Source organism: Aedes albopictus, chromosome 3 (assembly GCF_035046485.1).
Source record: "Aedes albopictus strain Foshan chromosome 3, AalbF5, whole genome shotgun sequence".
In the NCBI taxonomy this organism is placed as follows: Eukaryota; Metazoa; Arthropoda; class Insecta; order Diptera; family Culicidae; genus Aedes; species Aedes albopictus.
The window spans coordinates 136,900,284-136,925,283 of record NC_085138.1 but is presented as its reverse complement, the minus strand read 5'-3'; the positions used below and the strand labels follow the sequence as shown (position 1 = coordinate 136,925,283).

The 25,000-nt window shown below is 41.0% G+C and overlaps 2 protein-coding genes across 5 annotated transcripts in view; one reads left to right on the top strand and one right to left on the bottom strand.

The window, feature by feature from the left end:
* The window catches only part of LOC109408449 (bleomycin hydrolase), a 28,058-nt gene extending 18,967 nt beyond the window's left edge, over positions 1-9,091 (bottom strand). The window contains exon 1 of the mRNA XM_029879287.2: positions 8,729-9,091. Coding sequence (XP_029735147.2) covers positions 8,729-8,738 — 10 coding nt within the window. The 5' untranslated portion in view covers positions 8,739-9,091. The remainder of the gene's footprint in view (positions 1-8,728) is intronic.
* An 8,790-nt stretch (positions 9,092-17,881) lies between these two features.
* LOC109408450 (probable ATP-dependent RNA helicase DHX34) overlaps positions 17,882-25,000 on the top strand; it is a 16,776-nt gene continuing 9,657 nt past the window's right edge. For 2 of the 4 annotated variants that reach the window (XM_062856591.1, XM_019681782.3), the window contains exon 1: positions 17,882-18,089. Coding sequence is in view for 2 of the 4 variants with exons in the window: in XM_062856592.1 (XP_062712576.1) it covers positions 18,623-19,409; positions 19,473-20,326 (1,641 nt within the window). In the remaining 2 variants the exon portion in view is untranslated. Of the gene's footprint in view, positions 18,090-18,469; positions 19,410-19,472; positions 21,429-25,000 lie in introns of those variants that run through there. The other 2 variants (XM_062856592.1, XM_029879264.2) reach the window with 2 other exon arrangements.

Here is a 25,000-nt window from a genome sequence, read left to right as displayed (position 1 = left end):
ATGGTTTTGCAAAAAAAATATATGGAGAAAAATATTTTTTAATATTGTTACGATACTTAACCACCCGTATAGTATATTGTAAAAATCTTATTTACAATTCACTGTATTGTGTCTACATTACATTTTATTGTTTTTGTATTTTTATTTTTACAGTGGTGTCTATTGTAAAAATATTGTTTTAAATAGTACTGTTACAATACAACGTTCGGTTTTTCTACTGCATTTTTTATTCGAGCATACATCTAGATTGAGTCTAAATAAGGGCGAAAGTAATTTGAGCGAGTTATTTTCATCGACTCTCTCTTCTTCAAATTTAAGTGACAAGATGCAAGAATGGTTGCACTTTGTGGTCATAAAACGCTAGGTTGCGATGCAATCTAGCGTTCTTCTTCTTCTTCTTCTTGGCGTAACGTCCTCACTGGGACAAAGCCTGCTTCTCAGCTTAGTGTTCAATGAGCACTTCCACAGTTTTTAACTGAGAGCTTCCTCTGCCAATGACCATTTTGCATGTGTATTTCGTGTGGCAGGCACGAAGATACTCTATGCCCAAGGAAGTCAAGGAAATTTCCTTTACGAAAAGATCCTGGACCGACTGGGAATCGAACCTGTCACCCTCAGCATGGTCATGCTGAATACCCGTGCGTTTACCGCCTCGGCTATATGGGCCCTGTCTAGCGTCTAAGTGTTAAAAAGTTCGATTGAATTTTCATCTTGTCACTTTAAATTGCAGAAGAGAAAGTCGATGAAGAGAACTCTCTCATGTTACTTTCGCCCTTATTTAAACTCAATCTAGACATACACTATGCCCATGGAGTCGAGAAAATATTCACGACCAGAACAGGAATCGAACCCGCCGTCTCCGAATTGGGGATTAACTAGCCCAGCACTAACGCGGTAAGGGACACATTCTGTGAGGGAATCCAAGTGCTTCACATGCAGGCTTCGTTAACGATCGAGTATTTTTTCAACTCCTTGATCATTCATTCCTAGGCAGGGGTCATCGCTCAACGCCTTGAATTGGGGTTACCCTGATTCGGGAAGTCTTACCTAGTTCTATATTACAAGTTCTATATTACTTGAGCCTACTATACTGCCGGTGGAAGCATAATTGTCACATGTGCATTTTTGGCAATATTGACATTTTGCAGCCCATGACCATGTATCATGGTGTACTACCATATAGGGAAATATAAATAGATAGTTTGTTCCGAAAATTGTTGAAAAAATGCAACGCCGATTTGTCACATTCTGAAAAGTGGGCGCATAAGTGTCACGTTTCATTGGAAAACCTATGAAATTTTAAAATCGCTCTAAAACAAAAATTAGTGCTCAGATTCAAAATTGGTTGATATTAGAACACGATTCGACATTTATGCTTCATGGTTGAGACAATTTACTTTTTCGAACTTTGAACGCGATTTTCTCGTTTGTCTGTTTTTGCACATGTGACATTTATGCGTCCACCAGCAGTATACAAATGAGCCGTCATCCTATATTAAAAACGGATCGTCATATTTAAGCTGCACCCCAAGAATTCCTTGAGCATTTATGTGCGAATCCGCGACAACATTTCTTACCAGGCTGCATCAACAGAAATTCTTAAGCATTTTTTAAGCGTTTTCTATGAGACTCATTCCAGGATATTCATGGATTTTTTTCCAGTAGTTCTTCAGAAATTTCAGCGGGAATTCATCCACAAGTTGAACGGGATTTCCCACCATGTTTTTGCCCCAATTTTTCTCTTGGATCTCCCCGGGGTTCCCTAGGAATACTTCTAGGAGTTCCGCTGGAATTTCTCCAACATAATCCCGTGAATTTTTCCTACAAATTCCTCATACAGTTACTTAAACATTTCTCCAGGAGTTTTAGGGGGAATACATCCATGAAAATTCCTCCAGAAGCAACCCATCAACCCGGCTATGCATCTAAGATTAAAACAAAAAATCCTTTAGGAATTACACGGAAATTCAATCAGCATCTTCACTGAAGTCCAGTCAAGTGTTTTCTGAGAATTCCCACGAATTTCTACAGGAGTTCTTCCGGGAATTTCTCTAGAAGTTCCCCGGAAATTCCTCTAGGAGTGTCCAGGGCATTCTACCCTCAGATCGGCGTGAATTCTTACAGGATTTCTCTCTTACAGGTTTTCCTCGGTTATTTCTACAGGAGCTCCCCGACAATACTTCCATAAATTCCATGAAAAATCCGCCAGAAATTATCCGGGTATTTTTCCAAGCTACCCCGGGGATACACCCAGGGTTTATCAAGATTTTTTTTCTAGAAATTCAGCCAGCATCTTCACTGGAAATCTGCCATGAGTTTGATGGAAATTGCTCGTGGAGTTTCCTGTGAATTTCTCCAGGAGTTCCCCGGCCATTTCACCATAAGTTCCCCGGGAATATCTCCAGGAGGTCCTCGGGAATTCCCCCAAAAGTTCCTCGGGAAATGCTCCTGAAGTAACCTGGAAATTCCTCCGATGCCTCTTTTCGCATAGCAGTCCCATGTTTGCTGGGTTTCCTATTCACATGGGACTGTTGTGCGAGTGGGGGATGTCCAGGGGTTCACCAAGAATTTCTCCAAGAGCTCTGTTTCAAGGCAATTCCCACAGGGATTCCCCGGGAATTTCTCTAGTTCTTAGGGAATTCTTCCAGATCACTCGGAAATTTTCGTGAATTTCTTCAGAAATTTCTCAGCAATTTCACCTTAAGATTCCTCCAGGAGTAACTCGTAAACTTGTAAAATTCTCAAGGGGTTTCTTGAGAATCCTCAAGTAGTTCCACGCAAATTCCTCCAGTAGTTCCGCCCGAATTTCCCTAGGTCTATCAATGCAATTTCTCCAGGGGCTCCCCGGGAGTTTCTCTAATTCTTAGGGAATTCTTCAAGAAGTTCCCTCTGAAATGCTCATTATTTCCTACAGGAGTTTCTCGGGAATTCCACCTGAAGTTACCTAGATATTCCTCCAGGAGCTCCCCCAGAATTATTATAGGCGTTCCTTGAGAATTCCTCCAGAAGTTATCTGGAAATACCTCCAGGAGTTCCCCTGGAATTCCTCCACGAGTTTTTCGAGAATTTCACCACAACTTCCCTAGTAATTCCTCCAGAAATTCCCCTGAAATTCCCCCGGAACTTACTCCGAAATTACTCCAGAAGTTCCCCGGGAATTCCTTCAGGAGTTCCCTGAAAATTCCTCTTGGAGATCCCTGGCAATTCCTTTGGAGCTCCTCGGGAATTCCTCTAGGAGTTCTTTGAGATTTCCTCCAGAAGTTCGCCGGGAATCCCTCCAGGAGATTCTCGGGAATACCTTCAGGAGTTTCTCAAAAGTTCTTCCAGAAGTTGCTCAAAAAATTCCCCGGGAATCCCTCCAGGAGTTCCCCGAGAATTCCTCCAGGAGTTTCCCGGAAATTTCTCCAGGAGTTCCCCGACAATTTCTTCAGGAGTTCTTTAAGATTTCCTCCAGAAGCTCGTCGGGAATCCCTCCAGGAGTTTCTCAAAAATTCCTCCAGAAGTTGCTCAGAAAATTCCTCGGGAATTCCTTCAGAAGTGCCCCGGGAATTCCTCCAGGAGATCCCCGGGAATTCCTCCAGGAGTTCCCCGGGAATTTTTCCAGGAGTTCTTCACGAATTTTTCAAGGATTTTTCCGGGAATCGCATCAGGAGTTCCTCGGGAATTACAACAGAAATTCCTCGGGATTTTCTCAATGAATTCGCTGGGAATATCTTCTGGAGCTCCTTTTCGCAGTTCCTCGGACCTTTCTCCAGAGCTTCCTCGAGAATTTATTTTTATCTAGGAGTTACTCGAGAATTCCTTCAGAAGTTTTCGGGATTTTTTCCAGGAATTTCTCCAGGATTTCTCCGGAAACTTCTCCAGGAAATTCCTGAGAATTCTTGAGGAATTTCTCCGGAGTAATCCGGGAATTTATTGAGGAGTTCTCAGAGAATTCCACTAGGAGTGTTGGAATTGCCGAGGAAGTCCTGGAGAAATTTCCGGGGAACTCCTGGAGAAATTTCCGGGCAGCTCCTGAAGAAATTTCCAAGAAATTTCTGGAAAAATTCCCGTGGAACTCCTGGAGCATTTTTCGAAGAACTCCTGGAGAATTTTTCGAGGAACTCCTACAGAAATTCTCGAGAAACTGCAGGAGCAATTTCCTGGAGAAAATCCCGAAAAACTTCTGGAAGAATTCCCAGAGAACTCCTCGAGGAATTCCCCGGGAACTCCTGGAAGAATTGCCGAGTAACTCCCAGAGAAATTCCCGAGGAACTTTTAGAGGATTACTAGAGGATCTTGTCGAAGATTTCCCGAGTAATTCCTGTACATTCAGGATTATGATGGGCTTGTTAGGGGAATATCTGTAAGTAAAAAGAAAATCGTGTTAAGTACTGTTCCTTTGAATTCCACTAAGAATTTGTATCCTTTGACAGATACGTATTTCAACCTCAACTGTTGACCTTACAGTTGAGGTCGAAATACGTATCTGTCAAAGGATGCAAATTCTTAGTGGAATTCAAACGAACAGTACTTAACACGATTTTATTTTTACTTATAGAAAAATATGTTAAAATCAAAAATTATTGAGGTAAATTCAAATAAATTGTCAATTTGTTCAGGCCACAAAAATAAAACTGTTTGGAGTAAATCGAACATTTGAAGCGAATGCAATCCATGTTTGAAACAAACATGTATCTTCTGACAGATTATGTTAGAAATGAAAGTAAAAATTTTTGTTTTTTTTTTTTGTGGCAGGTCGGCCCTACGGAAATATTTGTTTTTTCCATTAAACTTATTGTTGGAGACTGTCAAGAAGTCGAAGCAGTCATTGATTTTGTTAATTGTTGATCTTAGTAACACACCTTTGCTCACACCTACCTAGTACATAGAGAAGTTCCAGAAGGCACTCCATGAAATTTCCTGGAAACTTCAATTTACCCCGTAATTTCACCGAAATCACCAAGCCGAAATCGTCAACCAGAACTTAGTCTCGTTTCCACGGAATGTAACTGTTTTTTTTTTTGGTTGAAAACATAAACGTCAAGCTATTATCAAGTTGGCGTAGTGTGAACACCTTTCTTGATATAGGATATCATCTTACTATATTACTTGAAATTGTGAACGTAGCATACACAGCAAAGAACGTCAAGCAACTAACTCCAAGACAGTTTAAAATTTTCATTTTCAATGAGTACTTCTTCTTCTTCTTCGTTATGGCTCTACGTCCCCACTGGGACTTGGCCTGCCTCTTTCAACTTAGTGTTCTTTGAGCACTTCCACAGTTATTAATTGAAGGGCTTCCTTTGTCTGCCATTGCATGAATTTGTATATTGTGAGGCAAGTACAATGATACACTATGCCCAGGGAATCGAGAAATCGACCGCAACGGGAATCGAACCCGCCGTCTCCGGATTGGCGATCCATAGCTTTAATCACTAGGCTAACTGGAGACCCCTAATGTCAATGAGTACATTCAACGCGAATTTTGAAAATTCTAGACTGAGGGATCAAAACTAAATTCATTCTGGTCAATGAATTTTCTCACTTATTCCCGAACTTATTCCTTCATTTTTCTGTCACTGTGAATTATCACTGAGAATGATAAGTGGCTTATAACTCCCGACTATTCTGCCAATCACCAGAACACTTGTATTTAGTGATTAATTGGAATCTTAACTATATGCTCCATTTGTTCATTAAGTCGAATTGTACATCTGTTACAAGAAATTAAACCTTTTACAAGGTGAGAGAAAATATTCATGACAGAGAATTGAATAAAAAAAAGAAAGGCATTCAGCTGACAATGAATGCGGCGTAACACGAATAAAAAAAATGACAATGTCAATCTTACAATGATACATATTGCCCATTTTACTGGCATTTTACCAGATTTTGCTGGTATGTCTGAAACATACTGGAAAAACTTGTACATAATTAGAAGGCACGAAATGTTGCTAATTGTCAAATTGAGATGAAATTTGTGAAAAAAATCGCGTTCTGGTGGGATTCGAACGCACGACTCCGTATTCGCTAGACTGGCGCTTTAACCAACTAAGCCACAGAACAGGTAATGGTTCTGCGGAATAGAAAGCCAAACTGACTCCGAAGCCGCACCGTGAACACTCCTATTTCACAAACTCATCTCTCTTTTCGGCTTAGATGCCAATCCACAACACACTCCTGTTTGTGCCCACTGACTACAAGTGCGAGCGAATTATTTATATGAAGCAGAGACTTACTCTCGCACTCCGCATACCTAGCCATGCGAGTCTAGCGAATACGGAGTCGTGGGTTCGAATCCCACCAGAACGCGACTTTTTTCACAAATTTCATCTCTCAATTTGCCAATTAGCAACATTTCGTGCCTTCTAATTACAAGTTTTTCCAGAATGTCAATCTTAACTTTGAATCTTCGAAATTTTTACACTCTGTTCCAAGAAGAAACATAGATTTGATGCTATCGCGCACTTTTATTAGCGTTTTCGCACTCGTAAAAACTAGTGCGATAGTCCAGTGGTGAACTAAATGCGCTATAACGTTTTTTCAAACTTTTACATGGAAACTAGTTGTCAAACATCACAGGCCGTTTTCTCAATTTCTACTTTTTACAAATGGGACTCATATGCGAGTCTAAATCTAAACAACACTCATGAGACAGAAAAAGCGAACACAATTTAACGAACATAAATGTAAAACAATCTACGCATATTTTCCCGAACTTCGCAACCCACCAACCGCCTGCAGGCACGCTTTGATTGTGCTACGAAAAGTTGGGTGACAACAGACTGGGGACTCGCGAGAGCTAAGTTTGGGAAAAGATGATCTAAAGAACACACAGCTTTAGGTAATAGTGCATTCTGAGAAACGTTTTTTTCTAGCTATCAAAATTCTACATCCAATTAGTGAATGGAATGTTTGAGGAACGGTCCCCTAGGCCCTAGGATATAGACTTCTAGAGGGATAATGGGTGAATCATTCATCAACAAGCTTTTAAAACAGATCTTCAGAAAAACAAATAAATATCAAAACGCAATTGGCCAATTCCGTGGACCAGCTTGCAAACAAAGCACGCGACTGCTGAGCTGCAGTCAACAGAACACGCTGTAGGTCACCGATTCCGTTAATTCGAGGCCACGACAGTCGGGTTCGCGCGCGTGCAGATGAAAGGAGGAGACCAATGCAGCGCAAGTAGGTACGTGCTTTGCTTTCGATCTTGATAGTCAACAGAATAAAGCTATACGAATAGCGGTGAAGTGAGAGGGTTGCTGCAGTAGTAGATGCGAGGAGCGCGCGGATCAGCCGCCCAGGGACAAGGGAAAGTAGTAGTGAGTGTGGCGAAATGAAAAACCGGATTACCTACCTACCTGCTTTTTTTTGCAGCAGGAAATCGCGAATAAAGCGCAGAGAAGGAAAAGTGAACACCAAAACAATGTTGAGCTGGGTTGGGGTTGGAAGTGAGATGCTTCATTAGCATCGCAGGTTTATGGCGAACCACGCGCTGCGGGCTACAATCAAACATAAACAGTAATTCATAGCCACCTCAGCTGATGGTGCTGCTGATAGATCCGAGAGCGATTAAAACTAGAGAAGAAGTTCTGCGAAACCTTTCATCAACAGTAACCTACGAATGAGCAAACCAAAAAGAAGCAGTTTATAGTTCGATCCATGGTCATTTTATGAAAGGGGTGCTCAACATAACACTTAAGCAAGCCTCATTGGATAAATGTACCACTCGTGCTAAAAAAATCATCTTTTTGCAGCCCGTTGCATAAAGGGAGCATCCATTAGGTACGTCGCACTAAAATTAGTAATTTTCCTGACCCCCGTTCCAATCTAGGACCGTGACGTACTTATTGGATGGGCCAACAAAACTATTTTATATGAAGAGTGCAGCGATTCTTTTAGACTCAACTGTTGGGAACCCCTGTAAATTAAGCCATGGGATCTTGCGTCGTTTGTTATACTATTTTACTATACAAACGCAGCCCCGAACCGAACGAAACACTACCGATCGGAACGGATGGGATAGAAGAGAGAAAGAGAGTGAAGATGATGTGATATTTACAGCTATAATTCACCTACTGACTGACTTTTTATCCGTGCGTGGCGCTGCTGTGGGGCTAGGCAAAGAGAAAGGGCCGACTCGATCAGGCGGATGTTTATAAAAACAAGTTTCGAAGAACGGTATCGTTTGTTTTTCGATTTATTTCTCCGCTCGTTTGTAAACCAAGCCCACTCCCAACTCCCAGCAGGTATAATTTGGATGCTCGTTAGCTCCGCCGATGACTTCGGGGGCCATTGACTGACTCAGTTCCGAGTATATGCAAATTTCATTGTGCAAATTGATACCTAACGTTGCTGGGGCCGTTTTGCGAAGCGAACGCAAGGCGCAACCAACTTTCACGTTGAAATTTCTGTTCTTTTCGGGGCCGACAAATAAACATTCGCCGCCCATCATTTTCGTGTCGCTTTGACGTTGATCGCCGCCGCAACAAAGAAAGCATCCATCAAGAGACATTTTCCTCTGTTCTGTTCGTTGCACCAGCAGACAAAAAAGGGAGAAAATTAGAGCAGACAAAAGATGGTGACCGCAAGGAAAACGCACATTGGTTGTCCCTCGAGGAAAGGACTCCCACCAAATTAATATTATATAAGCCAACGCAAATAAAAGCCGAAGAAAAGCGTAGACTTTTACGCGTACACCTTACTCAAGATGAAGAGAAACAGCTCGAACGATTGCACTTACTTGGAAACATTATTGATTGCTCCTGGGGGGATTTCGCTGCACTTGCTAAACACTAGCAGTATTCCGTCGACACTGTAATCCACACGAAAAAGCGATCTTTTCAACTCGTTCCGCGCCCGTGTACACCGGAATCCGATAAGGCCGATTTTAGATCCAGAAACGCGCTGACGACGAGGATACAATAATCCGAAAATTTAAATCTCGAAACTATGGACGACAGCCGTTTTTGGTTCGGCTGATGGCTGTGACTGTGACGGAGCAAAAAACTACTGCACTCGAGAGCTGTCTGGCTGCTGTTGACTGCGGTTGATGACGGTTTGTTCTGTCTGCCGACGAAGCCGACCGAAGTCGTCGCCGCATGAGAAGGACTGACAGAGGAGAGAGTGTACTTGGAAAACGGGAGAGAGGCGACGACGCGGTTTGTTTGGTCTATCTCGGAGTACTGGTAGACTTGGGCGTGTTGGTTGAGATTGCACAAGATTATTTTGAATTACAGGATTGCGGATTTCAGAAATACCTAGTATTATCCGTTGCAAGAAAATAGAGAGCGAAAATGGTGCAAAATCGCTAATAGACCTCCGCTCGTACGTTTTATCGTTATGGTGTCTTTAACAATAAGTGCGCGAATATGCCAAAGAATAACTGCGCCGGAAACACCAACACGATTTACCGTACTGGCGGAGGTATACGAGCACTCGCGCTCAAAAATTTTCTCGCAACGCATAATAACATGAGTAATAAAAAACAAAACAAATCGGACAAGAATATGGTTTAAAAATTTTCATAGGAAATAAAATAATAAATTTAAAATTATTTACAGGCCAAACATTTCAATAGGTCCTATCTGCATTTGAGAGGCTCTCTTTGATCACTTCTGCATTAACATGTCTAAAGGGTCTAACTCGTTTTGTAAACAAACATTGTTTCTGTCGCTGTAGGGCTCATCTCGATCCACCCACACATCTGGGGGCCGTTATCGGAAAGAGCGAAGTTAGATCTTTCTGATAACGGCCCCCAGATGTGTGGGTGGATCGAGATGAGCCCTACAGCGACAGAAACAATGTTTGTTTACAAAACGAGTTAGACCCTTTAGACATGTTAATGCAGACTTGCTCTTTCATTTATTGCAATGTAATGGAATACTTTTCAACTATTTTTGCAGTACAAATCAAAAGACGATTGTTTTGACCATCGTTCAATGCAAGGAGACAATCATCATACAAATTAACAGCTGAGATATTAATGAAAGAGAGGGAAACCAAAGAGAGCCTCTCTTCTGCAGATTGGACCTTTAGACATGTTTGGCCTGAATTTGTTTAATTTTTTCTTAGATTTATTTTGTTTTCGTTTCGCCCTTATCGTGGATCTTTCAGATTCATCTTTGAGCTCTCGCCAAAAAGAGAGTTAAAAAGGGAATGTCAAAACAATGCAGCACGCTAAGGTCAGTTTACCTTTTTTCCAAAAAGTGCACAATCGCAAATATGCGTAAATGATACTCAAATATAAGTAAACAAGACTCAAATATGGGTAATGTGTACCTAATTGTAACCCAAATATGGGTAAATATTACCCATAAATGCGAATGTGCACTTTCGCGAAATATGAGTTTTATTTACCCATATTTGCGTAAAGTTTACGCAAATTTGAGTAAAATTTACCCATATTTTAGAAAAATAGGTAAACTGACCTTAGCGTGAGTGGTGCCAGCAGTTTTTAATGTTGATTTTTTATAGCATTAGTCTACACGCTGAGAAAAAGTTATTCTAAAATGGACAAGGGAACGTTCAAAAATTACGTCCAACATTTGGGGGAGGGGGGGTGTCTACAAAAGTGTGACACTACGTGTATTAGGTATAGGGAAAATGCGTGACAGAGGGGGGAGGGGGGGTCTAGAAATCCCGAAAATTGATGGACGTAATATTTGAATCTTCCCCAAGATTCCAGGGGGGCTGCGAAAGGCAAAATCCCCGTAGCTCACAACAAAAACACGTTCAAAATTGTTTGCACTGAAAATTGATGCATTACACCATTTCTTACTGATTTATTTGTTATTGTCGCGCTTATCTTTTATTCGAGTCCTGCGGCGGTCATACGCTCATAATGCATACAGCCGCAGTGACACTCGCAAGGCAAAACAAAAGAAAAAGTGTTCCCGCCAAAAACAAAAGCACGTGGGTTTCGCGAAGTGACAGATGTTTTTGAATGTATTTGTGATGAACGGCAAGAGTGGCTCAGTGGAACGAGTGTTCTTGCAGTCAAACCATAGACTAATTTCAAGACCTGGATGCGAGCCTGGATGTACCAAAGAAAACCATTAAATCTGGAGCTCGATTTGAATAGGTCGTATGTGCTTTTGTCGATATAAAATTCGACATGGGCGAAACTACGGGCTTCTTCCAGGGGGTGCACCCCAAACAAATATTCTGTAGAGTTGCAGTCTGGTAGCCCAACAAACAGCCAATGAAACTCAGGAGTAAAACGAATAAAATGAACTTGCTTTAATGACAACTGGAATAGGAATGAACAATTTATGAAAATGGAGGGTATCGCCGACTACTGCGATGGTGCACTTCTTGACCTCGATTGCTTTGTCATCAACACCCCCTCTCAATCGTGGAATCCATCGATCCTTGACCTCTTTTTCAATTCGCGGAACTTGGTACGATGCTGTTGGGCTCCCTCATGTCATCAGATCGCTTCCGTCTTTTCCTGGGAGTAGGGCTTCTCTTGCTTTCGGCGTTCAAATACATCCATTTCCTTTTTCGTTTCAACCAGATACAATTGTGGCTCTTCTCAACCAATTCGCTTTCAGTATCTTCAGCTTTTTTGCTCGATTCAAAAACCGTACCGGCCCTGGGCTTACAATTTCCAGTTTCACTGACCTCCGTTACTCCATACACTTTTTCCGCAATGACTTTCATAGGAGCTTCTACTGCATCATCATCATGATTGGTAGGAACGGCCTTCTTCTGGTGACGACTTACCGGTATTTTCGCAGCATCATCACCTTCTTCAAAGTCCCTAGGGTATGGTTCATCGAGTTCTCCGACATGAACCTCCTCTTCTCCGTCCTCAGGTCTATAATACTCGAAGTTCTCCCCTTCTTGATGGAAGAAAATAGGAATCACCAGTCTTTCTTGTCTCCGTAGGCTCGTAGACGCTTTAGCAACCACCGGAAGTTTCTCGATCTCCAGCTCGTACAAATCGCCCTGGAGGTAGGCCGTTGCGATTACCTGTCCGTTCTTCTTCAACGTTGCTACCTGTTTGCCAAACGATACCTCTACGCCTGCCTTGGTTAGCTTGCTTACCGATATGAGGTTTTCCCGTAGACCTCCAACAACCTTCACATCTTGAACTTGCAGGGGCACTCCCAGGTTACTAATCCCGTCGATGACTCCTGCTTGATATGCCAGCAATGATTGACCTTCCTTGGCAACGTTGATAACAACAGGCTTCATCAAGCTTCTAAATGCCGTCAAATGCTTCCTCGAGCTCACCAGGTGTTCGCTTGATCCGGAGTCCAGCTTGAATTTAATTCTCTCTGTTCGCTTTTCCTTGGCAACGCCGCTGTTAGCCATAAACACGACCGCTTTGGAACTGGAATCACTTGCCGCATTCGTGCTCCTATCTTGCCGACCATCCTGCTTCCAGCAATCCTTTTGAAGATGGCCTTTCTTCCCGCATTGGTAACACTTACCCCTGAACTTCATTTCGTCCTGGTTTCCAACAAATGCCGCCGGTTTCTCCTCGTTCACCTGGTATCTTTCCATACGCTTCGATTCTTCACTCAACAGTCGAGTTTTCATCATCTCGTATGTCAGGTCAGCTTCAGCTAGGTTTTCCAATGCCGTAACCAGAGGGTCAAATGATTCCGGCAACGTGAGCATGAGTGCCGAACACACATCACTTTCTTCCAGTTTCGAACCAGCCATACGGAGTTGACGTACCAAATCTTCAAACCGCATCAGATGACCTCGAACCGATTCGCCGTCTCTCAACTGAAGTCTTGCAATCTGCTTCCGGATGAGCGTTTGTCTTCCCGCCGACTTCTTCATGAAAGCGTCTTCAAGGCTTTTCCACATCGCCCTTGCCGATTCCTTTCCTCTCACGCATCCAATGTATTCGTCCGCAATGAAACTCACCAACAGAGCCTTAGCCTTGCGATCCATTTCCGCATATTTCACTGCTTGAGCCGGATCCGCTGGAGCTTCCACAGCAATCGCATCCCAGACATTCGACGCCTCCAGATACGTCTGAACTCTGAACTGCCAGATGTCGAATCCTTGTCCATTGAACTGTGGAATTCCGTGGCTTGCAGCTTCTCTTCGTGTATCGCCCATAACCTGTAGAGTTGCAGTCTGGTAGCCCAACAAACAGCCAATGAAACTCAGGAGTAAAACGAATAAAATGAACTTGCTTTAATGACAACTGGAATAGGAATGAACAATTTATGAAAATGGAGGGTATCGCCGACTACTGCGATGGTGCACTTCTTGACCTCGATTGCTTTGTCATCAACATATTCATTAGTTCATCCATTCATCATTCATCACCCCATATCTCACAGCTATGCTTTCAAATTCTAGGGGGTGCCTGGCACCCCCGGCACCCCCGGTAGTTTCGCCAATGACATACGACCTATTCAAATCGAGCTCCAGAAATTTTCTGTGTCCAGTCCGGTACCCAATAGAGCTTGCTGACGTTTATTCACCTCTCTCTTTCAAGCATGCAGGCGGGATGGGATTTGTTTTCATCGGGAAACCTTTCCTGATGACAACAAGTCCTATTTCGCCTGCATGCTTGAAAGAGAGAGGTGAATAAACGTCAGCAAGCTCTATAAATCTAGATTGAGTTTGAATAAGGGCGAAAGTAACATGAGAGAGTTCTCTTCATCGACTCTCTCTTCTGCAAATTAAAGTGACAAGATGCAAATTCAATCGAACTTTTTTACACTTAGACGCTAGATTGCATCGCATCCTAGCGATTTATGACCAAAAAGTGCAACCTTACTTGCATCTTGTCACTTTAATTTGAAGAAGAGAGAGTCGATGAAGAGAACTCTCTCATGTTACTTTCGCCCTTATTTGAACTCAATCTAGAAATATTCATTACCGTGTATACTTTCCGTGTAAATTACCTTTTGTGTAAATTATATTTAGCTTGTTACACCGATCCGACAGCTCTGACAGTAAGGAATTAAACATAAATTACGTAAGTGGGTACCGAGGATTGTTCACAATCTGCGAACTTGACTGCGGAAAAAATCGCGACCATGACGCCACTGGTCAAACCCTTGGTCAAACCCCATATTATTATTCTTAATCACTTAACCTAATTTACAGCTCTATTGTCCACTGGGGCACTACGTGAGTAATTTCAATTGACAGCTGCACTTACATTTTTTGTACAGCGCCTAGATTCTATTCTACTTTATCGAACTGGTTGCCTTTCTGCTGCTTTCACTTTTTCTACTTTATACCTAGTAGAATGATGAGCACAAGTATGATGATGGATGGCCGTTGTTCCTTTCCAGTCCGATTGGGGTCCATTATGAGTAGCAGTTCGCCGATGTCCAGGTACATATTCGGGTCCGTTTGAGCCATGGGGCTCAGAAGAGAGTCAGTGTCAGTTACTCTCGGGGGAAAGGCAACTGACGAAAAATTGCTAGTGCCGGGGCTGGGAATCAAACGCATGACCATCCGCATATGAAGCGAACGTATGCACGGGCCCCGGCAAAAAAAACCCCCATATAATGGTATAAAATACTTTTAAATCTAATAAAGACAAATCAATCAATCAACTTTTAAATCTGGTGACGTTGTTATGATTAGTAACTGTCACGTTTATATCAAAAGGCAGAGGCAGATAATCGCCATATTCTGATTTTTCTTGAGACACATAACATCTCCGCATCGACTATGTGCAAGATATAGAACAAAATCTTGAGTTGAGGTCAGGTAAAAGTCAAGTATAAAATCTCGTATAAAATATTAAAATATTCAAGTTTCTTTTAAGGACAGACTTGCTAGAATCCCAAAGTGGCCGCCATAATGGCCGACTTTGGCACCTACTCACTTGCCTACTCACGATTTCGAGGGCACAAATCTCTTCGAAAATAAAACCAACGCACCTGATCTTCTTATTTTAAGCTTATTACAAGTGAGCAAGAACACTGTTGTGTGAAGCTTGCTTCTTAAGATTTGTACGCTTGACGTTCTGATGCACTGTTGAAGCGGGAGTTCAAGACGTTTGTCCCTCTGTGACCATCTTTATGGATAAAATTTTTAATGAAGAATGCCATTAAAAGTAAATTTTTCTTCTGTTTCATTCAGAAAACAATATTCTACTCCTCTGGACGAATTTTTAGACGAATCGGTTGTGCTATTGCAACACAGGACTCGAATAAATATCATATATATAAAATCCCAGCGTTGTCTGTCTGTCTGTCCGTAACGCTTTGAAATGTTTCGTTGAAATGTTTCACCATAGTTGTATCAAATTTCTAAAAGGTACGAGAAAATTCTGGATGTTTTTGAACTTTCTAGGAATAATAAGAAGAACCTTCTGGAATGTTCTGGAATATCAATATTCTAAGAATTTTCTGGAAGTTCCAGAAAATAAATAACGTTCTGGAATGCTCTAAAATATGGAACTTCTTAAATTTTCGAGAATCCCCTTGAAGTTTCTGGACGCTTCAGAAAGAAGAAGAAGAAGCAGCATTATGGAACATCTTTGTTTTTGGCGTAACGTTCCAACTGGGACAAACCATGCTTCTCAGCTTAGTGTCTATGAGCTCAGTAATTAACTGAGAACTTCGGCTTCTAATAACCACTTCTAAGTTGTTAAACGTTTTAGAAAATAACCTTCTAGAATGTTCTAGAGCATGAAACTTTATTATATTGGGAAAAGGTTATGGACGTTAGGGAACGAGCAAGCAACCAAAAAAGAACCTTCTAGAATGTTCTGGAACATAAAAATCCATAAAATTTCCAGAAACCTCTTGAAAGATACTGAACGTTACAAAAGTAAAACAATCATCTTAGATATTCTGGATATCACACTTCCTCAAATATCGAAAACTTTCTGTGCGTTACTGAACGTTTCAATCAGAGAAAGGAGAAGAACCTTCTGGAATGTTCTGTACACTTTTCATTCTTAATTTCAAGAACTTTTTGGAAGTTAATGAAAGTCCAAGAAAGAAGTAAAGGGCCTTCTAAGGGTTCATTCAAATATTACGTAATGCAAAATTTTACAATTTTAAACCCCCTCCCTCCCCCACGTAACAACTTTTGTATGGGAAATTTTGATTTTTTGTATGAAGCGTAACACAGTGCTAGACCCCCTCCCTCCCCCCTTAGCGTTACGTAATATTTGAACGAACCCTAAAATGTTCTGGAACACCAAAATTCATTAAATTTCGAGACCTTTCTAGAGATTACTGAATGTTTCAGAAAGAAGAATAATAATCTACGAAAATGTTCTAGATAATCAAAATTCTTAGAACTTTCGAGAAGTTACTGGACAAAAACAAGACAAAGACCTTCTGCAAACTTTTTTAAATTTACGAAAAGTGTCTGAGAGTTTGTGAACGTTACACAAAGAATGAAAAATACCCTTTAAGAAGGTTCTGGAACAATCAAATTCATAAAATGTTTGAGAAATTTCTGGGAGCTACTGAGAAAAGAAAAAGTCTCTAGAATATTCTGGAACATTAAACTTCCCAGGTACTTTCCAGAAGTTACTGAATGTTTCAGAAAGAATAAGAAAACTAACCTTCTGGAATTTTCTGGAACATTTTGCCGAACAATGCCGATTATGTTCGGGGAGTTTGTCAACGTTCAAGAAAAAAATGTCAAATGGACCTTCTGAAAAGTTCTGGAAAATCAGAATTCATTAAATTTTGAGAACTTTCTGGAGATTACTAAACGTTCAAGAGAGAAGCATTCTGGAGAGAGATTCTGGAATGTTCTCGAAAACAGTTTCATTGAAGAAGTGTAACTGGAATTTTAAAAACATTTTTTTCTAGCTAACGTGGCTAGCCACGTCGGGTCAGCTAGTGTTTTAATAATTTCTATGAAAACAAGTCAACTCACTATATCAAGCTGGAGACTTCTCGATGCATTATTACTAACTATTGAGCTTTACCTTTAGTAGAATAGTATAAGATTCCAATACATTAAAAACTTAATGAAAATGGGCATGTTAAGTATGTGGAAAGTTATGTCGAATTTTGAGAAATGGGTTTTTATTGATGTTTTACGAAAACCACTTCAGTTAAACAATAAAGAACATTTTGCTAAATGTTATATTTTTCATACATTTGAGAATAGCTATAGAAAGTTATGCAAAAAACTGATAATGATTTTATTGAAAAATAAAAAAGATATCGCACAAGCAAGTTGTCCGTTTTATAAATTGAACAGTCCTTACTGATGAACGGTTAATATTGATTACCGAGCGTACCGAGTTAAATCTGCTGTTGAGAATTCTGTAAAAAGATGGAAAAAATGCAGAACTCAGCGAAAAATTTACTGAGCTGGAAAATTAGAATCTTAGTGTGCATATGAAGCGAACGTGTGACCAACTACGCCACGGGCCCCGGCAGAAAAAACCCCATATAATGGTATAAAATACTTTTAAATCTGGTGACGTTGTTATGATTAGTAACTGTCACGTTGATATCAGATAATCGCCATATTCTGATTTTTCTTGAGACACATAACATCTCCGCATCGACTATGTGCAAGATATAGAACAAAATCTTGAGATAAGGTCAGGTAAAAGTCAAGTATAAAATCTCAAATAAAATATTAAAATATTCAAGCCTATAGGGCACTGCATGAAATTCTCTCCTTCTCTTTCACTCTTACAGAAATTTTGTAAACAACAAGGCCACGAAACGTCAAAATCCCATACAAAATCAAAATAATGCAGTGCCCTATGCACTGTTGTGTGAAGCTTGCTTCTTGAGATTTGTACGCTTGACGTTCTGATGCACTGTTGAAGCGGGAGTTCAAGACGTTTGTCCTTTAAGATTTTAAATCGAGTTCCACTTACTTCACCTGATTCGGCTTGACAAATTTCGACCAAATGGGACTACACCTCCGAGTGTTGATGCTATAAATTTACGCGCATGCAAAAATCCGTCTCGCACTGTCCCAGGCTGTCAAACCATCAAAACATGTCGGGCTCGCTGTGTTGCGAAAAATTTGTTTCTCTTGAGTTTTCCATTTTATTGTATTAAATTTGCCCTGGTTCAGTTTATTGATGGCCCCCGTTTAGCCGCTAGTGATCACCCCGCCGGAAGCAGATCGAGAATCCGAACCTACACACTTCGGACAGGGACCAGAAGCGAAAAAAGGTAAGTTGTAGTCAGCCAGCATGAAAATTTTTCTTCACTGTTTTGATTTGCTGGGGATGCGTTTTCGGGTGCTACTGCAATCCTTCGATCGCTGCTGCTGGTGGTCGGTCGGGGGAAGTGGAGCACGAATTATGATTTCAATGAATGAATGCGCGGAAGACGAAACACTTATTTTTGTACCTACACTGGCCTTGCTGAGGTGCTGATTGCATTCAATTAAGGACATTGCAGTTGCATAATAATTCGATAGACAGTACGGGTTTTCTTCTCGACTTTTAGTTAGGTATTGTAGTAACATAGGCGTTGGATCCTAAAACGTTTATTTTTGGTTTTTACTTAATCTACTATTCATAATAAACTAATGGATAACTGTAAATTAGTAAATTATTCTTCCCGTTTTAGGATCCAACAGCAAGTTTGCTCAATCGGATGTTCTCGGAGCTACTCTCTAATCCGACAGTCAATCAATGTGAACCAAAAGTGCAAGTGTTTTACGTGAGTGAGAATTAAATGAAGCGTTAAAAACGACCAAAATGACCAAGAATAGCAACAATCAGCAAACAATAACCCTTACGAAGGACCAGCAGCAACATAGCAACCGGAAGCACCACCATAATCACTCCAGTCAAAAGCATCATAATCAATCTTCCTCGCAAATGCCTTCTAGTGCGATAAGCGCAGCAGCAGCAGCAGCCGCATCTCAAGAACCCACCTCACACATCTCGATTACATCTCTTGCACTGCTAAGCCGGGTGCTAGTGATAGCAATACAAATCATATCGAACTATTTGATCCCCGATCACGATGCGGGGGTGTTCCTTGCACCCCGCGATCCGGAAGCGCCACCGGGAAAGCTGGATGGAGTGGTGAATGCCCTCCTGGGGGGACTGCACCGTTGGGATGCTCAGTACTTTCTGCACATCTCCGAGCATGGCTATTCGTACGAAAACACGCTAGCTTTCTTCCCGTTGTTCCCGTTCATCATTAAAATCCTCACCAGCGTTCTGGGTGGAAACTCCTCCCTGCTAACCTACCGGGAACTCTCGCTGGTCATAGCCGTGCTTCTGAACGTTGTATTCTTTGTATTCGCTGCGAAAGCTCTGTACAAACTAAGCAATATGGTGCTGGGCAATAAGAAGAAAAGCGAACTGGCGGTGATACTGTTCTGCTTCAATCCGGCGTCGATCTTTTTCACCGCACCCTACACGGAGAGCCTGTACGCGTGGCTCTCGTTTGCCGTGATGGCACAGTGCATCGATGACATCAACTCCATTCTGATTACGGTGCCGTTGAGCTTGAGCATTCTGTGCCGATCGAATGGTAAGTTAATTGTGGTACGTTTATTAGGGTAGTCTCGAAAAAAGCGTTATTTTTTTATTCTAGGGATGCTCAACATTGGCTTTTTGCTGTTCTTCTATATGCGTCGAATCCTGTCCCAAAACTCTTTCCACAACATCATCTGCATTGGGTCGAAACTGTTCTCGATCCTAATCATCATAATCTTCCACTACGGAATCGCGCAGGTCTACAGCTACTATCTCTTTTGCTTCGAGCAGAAGTTTAGCTTCCCACCGCACGTCAAAGCGTACGCCGCCGCCCACAATCTAGTGCTGGCTGGCAACAAAACGGCGGAATCGTCGCCCTGGTGCTCAAACTATTTGCCTTTATCTTATTCTTACGTACAAAGCCACTATTGGAATGTAGGATTTATGAAGTACTACGAGTTCAAACAGTTACCAAACTTTCTTCTTGCCTTACCTGCCATCTATCTTGTAGTGAGTAACTCATGCAAATACATCCACGACAATTGGGACTTTTGCGCTCGGCTCGGCCTGTTCCGGCTCAACAAGAAACAGGTCAAGAGCATGCGAAACTACGACCGGTTGGCATTTGCGTTCGTTGCCCATGCGTTGTTTCTCGCGTTGTTCAGTGTATTCTTCGTGCATGTTCAGGTCACCACGCGGATGTTGGCCTCGTCGAGTCCCGTGTTGTATTGGTTTGCTGCCGAATACTTTACCGGCGATAAGGCTTTCATTCGGCGGCAGGTCATCCGGAAGCTTTCCAAGCAGGTCCAGGATGGCACTGAACCATGTGCTCATGTCGAAAATTGCGTCGAGCTGAGCGAAATCTTAGACTTCAGGACAATGAATTTAAAACAAGTAGCCATCTTGCTATATTTCATGGGATATGCCGTTATTGGCACTGTTCTATTTAGTAATTTTCTGCCGTGGACTTAGAGAGCAGACGTTGGATCGGCTCGTTACTGTAACCTTACACACATTTACATTTGCACTTAACGGCATCAGTTACGTACTACAAATAGATGAGCGAAATTGAACTATACACTATTTATAATCAACTCAGTAGTGAGCGTTGATAATATCAATTACAATCAAACATTTACTCAACGGAGAGAAACGTAAACCTAGTGAAAATTATTCGAGTTTAACGATCGTAGTCAATAAGCCACATATTGAACCAAAAATAGCATTAACAAAAGAATATTGAAATAGTTCAAAACTATTTATTAAAAGATAGTGATAGGGATAGCAGATAGCAAACGTTTTATCTCTCTTCATTACATTTACTTGTATCTATCGTTGGATAATTCGACCAAATAATTACAACATGTTACAGTGTATTATACTACTAACTTATGCATTTGTTTGCCACACGGATTCGGTGTTGGTTTTAGATAGATCATACCATTTTCCTTCATTGTAGATCAGTGCGTGTGCTGTAGAGTTTTTGTAACATTATTATATAATAGTTAATATCACAATTCTAATCGTAGAAACAGGCGGAAACAAGTACAGCGTATGCTCAAGCCAATTTTAAAAGCGTAGTAAAACGTTAACTAAACGATTCGAGTTTTATTCCACTTAGGACAGAATAGTTTACACTTGAACACACATCTCTTTGCCTTAACATTCAAACAAAAATAAGAGTTAAATAAAAATATATGAACATTAACCGTAGAATACCCATCTACTGAGACCAGATATATACATATAGTAGCAGTCCACCAGGTGGACCCCTCTTACCTTCATATCGATTTGTACGTTCGTTTAGTTGAGCCTTCAAGAATGATTTCGATATACTAATAATAATGTTGTTTTTCTTGTAATCTATGTGTTTACGAAAAACAAAAATGTTTCGTAAGTTTGTTAGTTGGATAACTTGGAAACACTAACTCTATTCTAGTCTCGTCGGTAGCGATTAGTAATAGCCAAGCGTTAATGGATAAGTTATGTTTTCGGTTGAAAAACAAGCATACCGATAGCAATATCAATTAGCAATTATTGTTTTGTTGCAAACATATATTTCGTTCATAGAGAATATTTTGTTTGTTTGATTCCAATTTCGTACATGAGTATCACTGTCCTTCCTAACTAACATTCATTGTGAATGTAAACGCCATGTAAAGCGTCCTCAATACGGCTTGATGCTGAGCTTCTGTGCTGTTGTACATGTGGACGGAAGCTTCTATACTAGCCCTATACCAAATAATCCGGCGAACTTAATTCACATGTATATGCTGTGCGATCAGCTTCTATGCCACCTAGTCATAGCTCTTTTCTCAGCTCCTGTGTAACTACAAATTGAATAAAATCATCAGAAAGCGTTTTTTCAGTCTTTTCACAGTTTTTAAAAGATAGTTATACGGCATCCCCAAATTAATCAAATAAATAAAATTAGGTTGTGGAAACCTTCCGTGACGCAATGTGGAACTGTATTTAACGATTTTAAAATTGAATTACAAAAGTACTTGCCGCGACTTGGAATCGAAATCCCGATCCACTCATCAGGATCAGTGAATACGGAGATCGGGAGTTCGATTCCAAGTCCTCGCTGCCACACTGCTATATATAAATAGCACAGAATATAATCCGTCTTGTTTTACTCCAGACAAGGCTTGATAAGTGTGCCGTATCTTGCTTTAAAAGCTTGTGAAACGTCAAATGCAATAATGTTTACATTGAACAAGCTGTGTGCTTGCGCCAACAGGTTCTTCGTTACAGCTTCTAGCTGAAAGAACGTTCCTTAAAAAGCGCTAGCTGTTTTGTGTATTTAGCAACATTACAACACGTACTGTATAAAAGCAGCTGTTTCATTGGTTGGGACTCTTATTCGATTTGCACATCTTCTGGGCAACAATTCTGGAGTTGGAATAGAGTGCAATAAAAGCAACCAAAAAGAGTTTACAACACTGAGATTGATAGCTGTAAAGTATTTGTGTAGCTGCTTTATCCCGCTTAAGAGACGAACCAGCCAAGGGCTGAAAGTCTCTCAAATAAAGATAAATCAATCAATCAATTATCCCGCTTAAAGTTTGTTTTCACAATACTGTTTACATCCAACAAGCCTTGTTGCTATAGCAGTCGTTTCTTCATTACAGCTTTTAGCTGTAATGAAAGCGGATAATGACCTTCAAGCGCTGCTGGTTTGTATCTGCTAATTTGTTAGTGGGGAATCCTATTCGATTAGTTCAATAATATTGTCGTCGCGGTTGAAACCCGAAGTTTCCCTACACACGACAACCGCCTTTTCTCCAAATCCGTACGGGAAACCTAACGTCGGGGGTACTTTGGCCAATGTTTTTGAAAATTATTTTTCTAATTCAATGAGAACTCGCAGTACTTTGTTCTAACATCTCAAACGCTTCAATATCAGGGTGGTATCAGAGCTTCAAGGTGAATTTGCAGAAATTATTAGACTTTATATGTTCTTCACGAGGTGCTCATATTGCCCCATTGGTAAATGGTTGCACAGGTGTCGAAAAAACCATGCTTCAAAAGATTTAGGTCGCGATTGTATTCGTGTAGTGTGTCGGCTGATGTCCAACCACTGTCCATTAAACGCTTATACCTTTACCTTCCACACTAGGCTCTCGGAAAAAAAAATCTGTGGCTTCGGCGTGCCTTATCAGGTATCAGAAGGCCGGCTCCAGAGGCACGTTATCCTCCATTTGGGACATTTGTGCCATCGCCATACATATGAGCCTATTTCATCATTTACCTGAGGGAGAATGGGACAAGGGATGGGAATTGGGAAAGGGAAAGGTGATGAAATAGGAAGGGGTGCCCTAGAAGAGGGAATGAACGCCTAAGCGCAACGAGAGCTCATAGCCCATACCACAACGGCGTTAATCAGTGCCCTGAAAAGGATACTGTAAAACGCATAAGCGTAAAAAGAGCCTATAGCTCATTGGAGGTAGCTTGCGACGCCATGCGACTTTCAATATGACATAGAAAGGCACGTCATCAAAAGCATCCTCAATATTCAAGAAATCACCCAAGCAAAAACTACGTTTGAGCGAGTGCTTTCTTGAAAACGTATACAACTATGTGTAAAAGAGTCACTGTGGACATCCCAAATTGGGAGACATGTGAGTTCACATGAACAGGCATGTTAGCCAGACGAACATCACAGATGTGATAATCGAGAATGCGTTTCAAGCATTTCAGAAAGAACAAGGTAACCAGATAAATCTGGAACTTATTCCTTCTTTTTACAACGCACGCACTCTTTCGGGATGAAACTACAGAGTAATTTCACGCCATGAAAATTCCCAGTAGAAATCTACAAGAGTTCAAAACATGTTTGAAAAACTCAAAGCCCTCTGGAGAAAAATAGGACAAAGCCTCATTTGCTCCAGAAGATTTGAAGTAAGCAGAGCTTTTTAGTGCCCACTAAATCGATTCTACAGCTACAATCCTCGGGGTAGAAGCAAAGATTCGTAGCTATACAAAAGACTGGTTTATCCGAAGATATGTAGAACTTGAACAGGTCCGAGTTCCGTTCAGGAATACCTCTTGCGGTCCGCACAGACCGCAGAGGACAAGCTTCTTTCAAAGCAGTAGCTATGGTATACCACAATGAAGGGCGTTGTGATAACAAAACCACAATGAAACTCTCTTGGAGTAGCAATAGAAGCGAGTTATCCATAAAATGTGATCGCAACCAATTAGGTTCCCTAGTTTGTTGAGCAGGGACGCCTGAATACGCAAAGTTTGCGAAGGAACACTCAAAAGTGCAAAGAAGGTCAAATGGAGATTCCTTATCTGACGCATGCCAATCAGTCAACTCATGACAAATTTTGCTCATGCAGAGTTGGGTTAGGTGCAATTCTATGTTAAGTTAACTATGAACTGTACTACCTAAGAATTCCATCAAACTGAAGCATCTCAAATCAATGTTTGAGCTACTTCAGATGCCAAAAATCAGCGGAAATATGCTGAAAACAAGAGCTTGCTTCAAGGCATCCATAAGGAAAGGTTGAAACATACTGTTAACGAAGTACACTGCCGGTGGACGCATAAATGTCCCATGTGCAAAAACAGACAATCGAGAAAATCGCGTCCAAAGTTCGAAAAAAGTAAATTGTCTAAACTATGAAGTATAAGTGCTGAATCGTGTTCTAACATCAACCAATTTTGAATTTGAGCACTAATTTTTGTTTTAGAGCGATTTTATAGTTCCATAGGATTTCCAATGAAACGTGACGCTTATGCGTCCACTTTTAAGAATGTTACAAATCGGCCTTGCATTTTTTCAACAATTTTCGGAACAAACTACCTATTTTTATTTCCCCATATGATAGTACCCCATGATACATGATCATGGGCTGCAAAATCTCAATATTGCCAAAAATGCACATGGGACAATTATGCTTCCACCGGCAGTACAGGGGATACTCAAAATAACTGGGACAGGTAAAATTTTCACTTTTCGAAAAATGTTCAACTCGCTGTAACTTTTCGAAAAGAGCATCAAATATTCTCAATTCTTTACTGTAAGTTCATCAACTAGTTGTGTATTAGTGAACAAAATTTGGAAAAGATCGAGCCATTCTACACGAAGTTATAAAGGTTCTAGGAAAAGGTATAATTATCCGATAGCCAACTTTG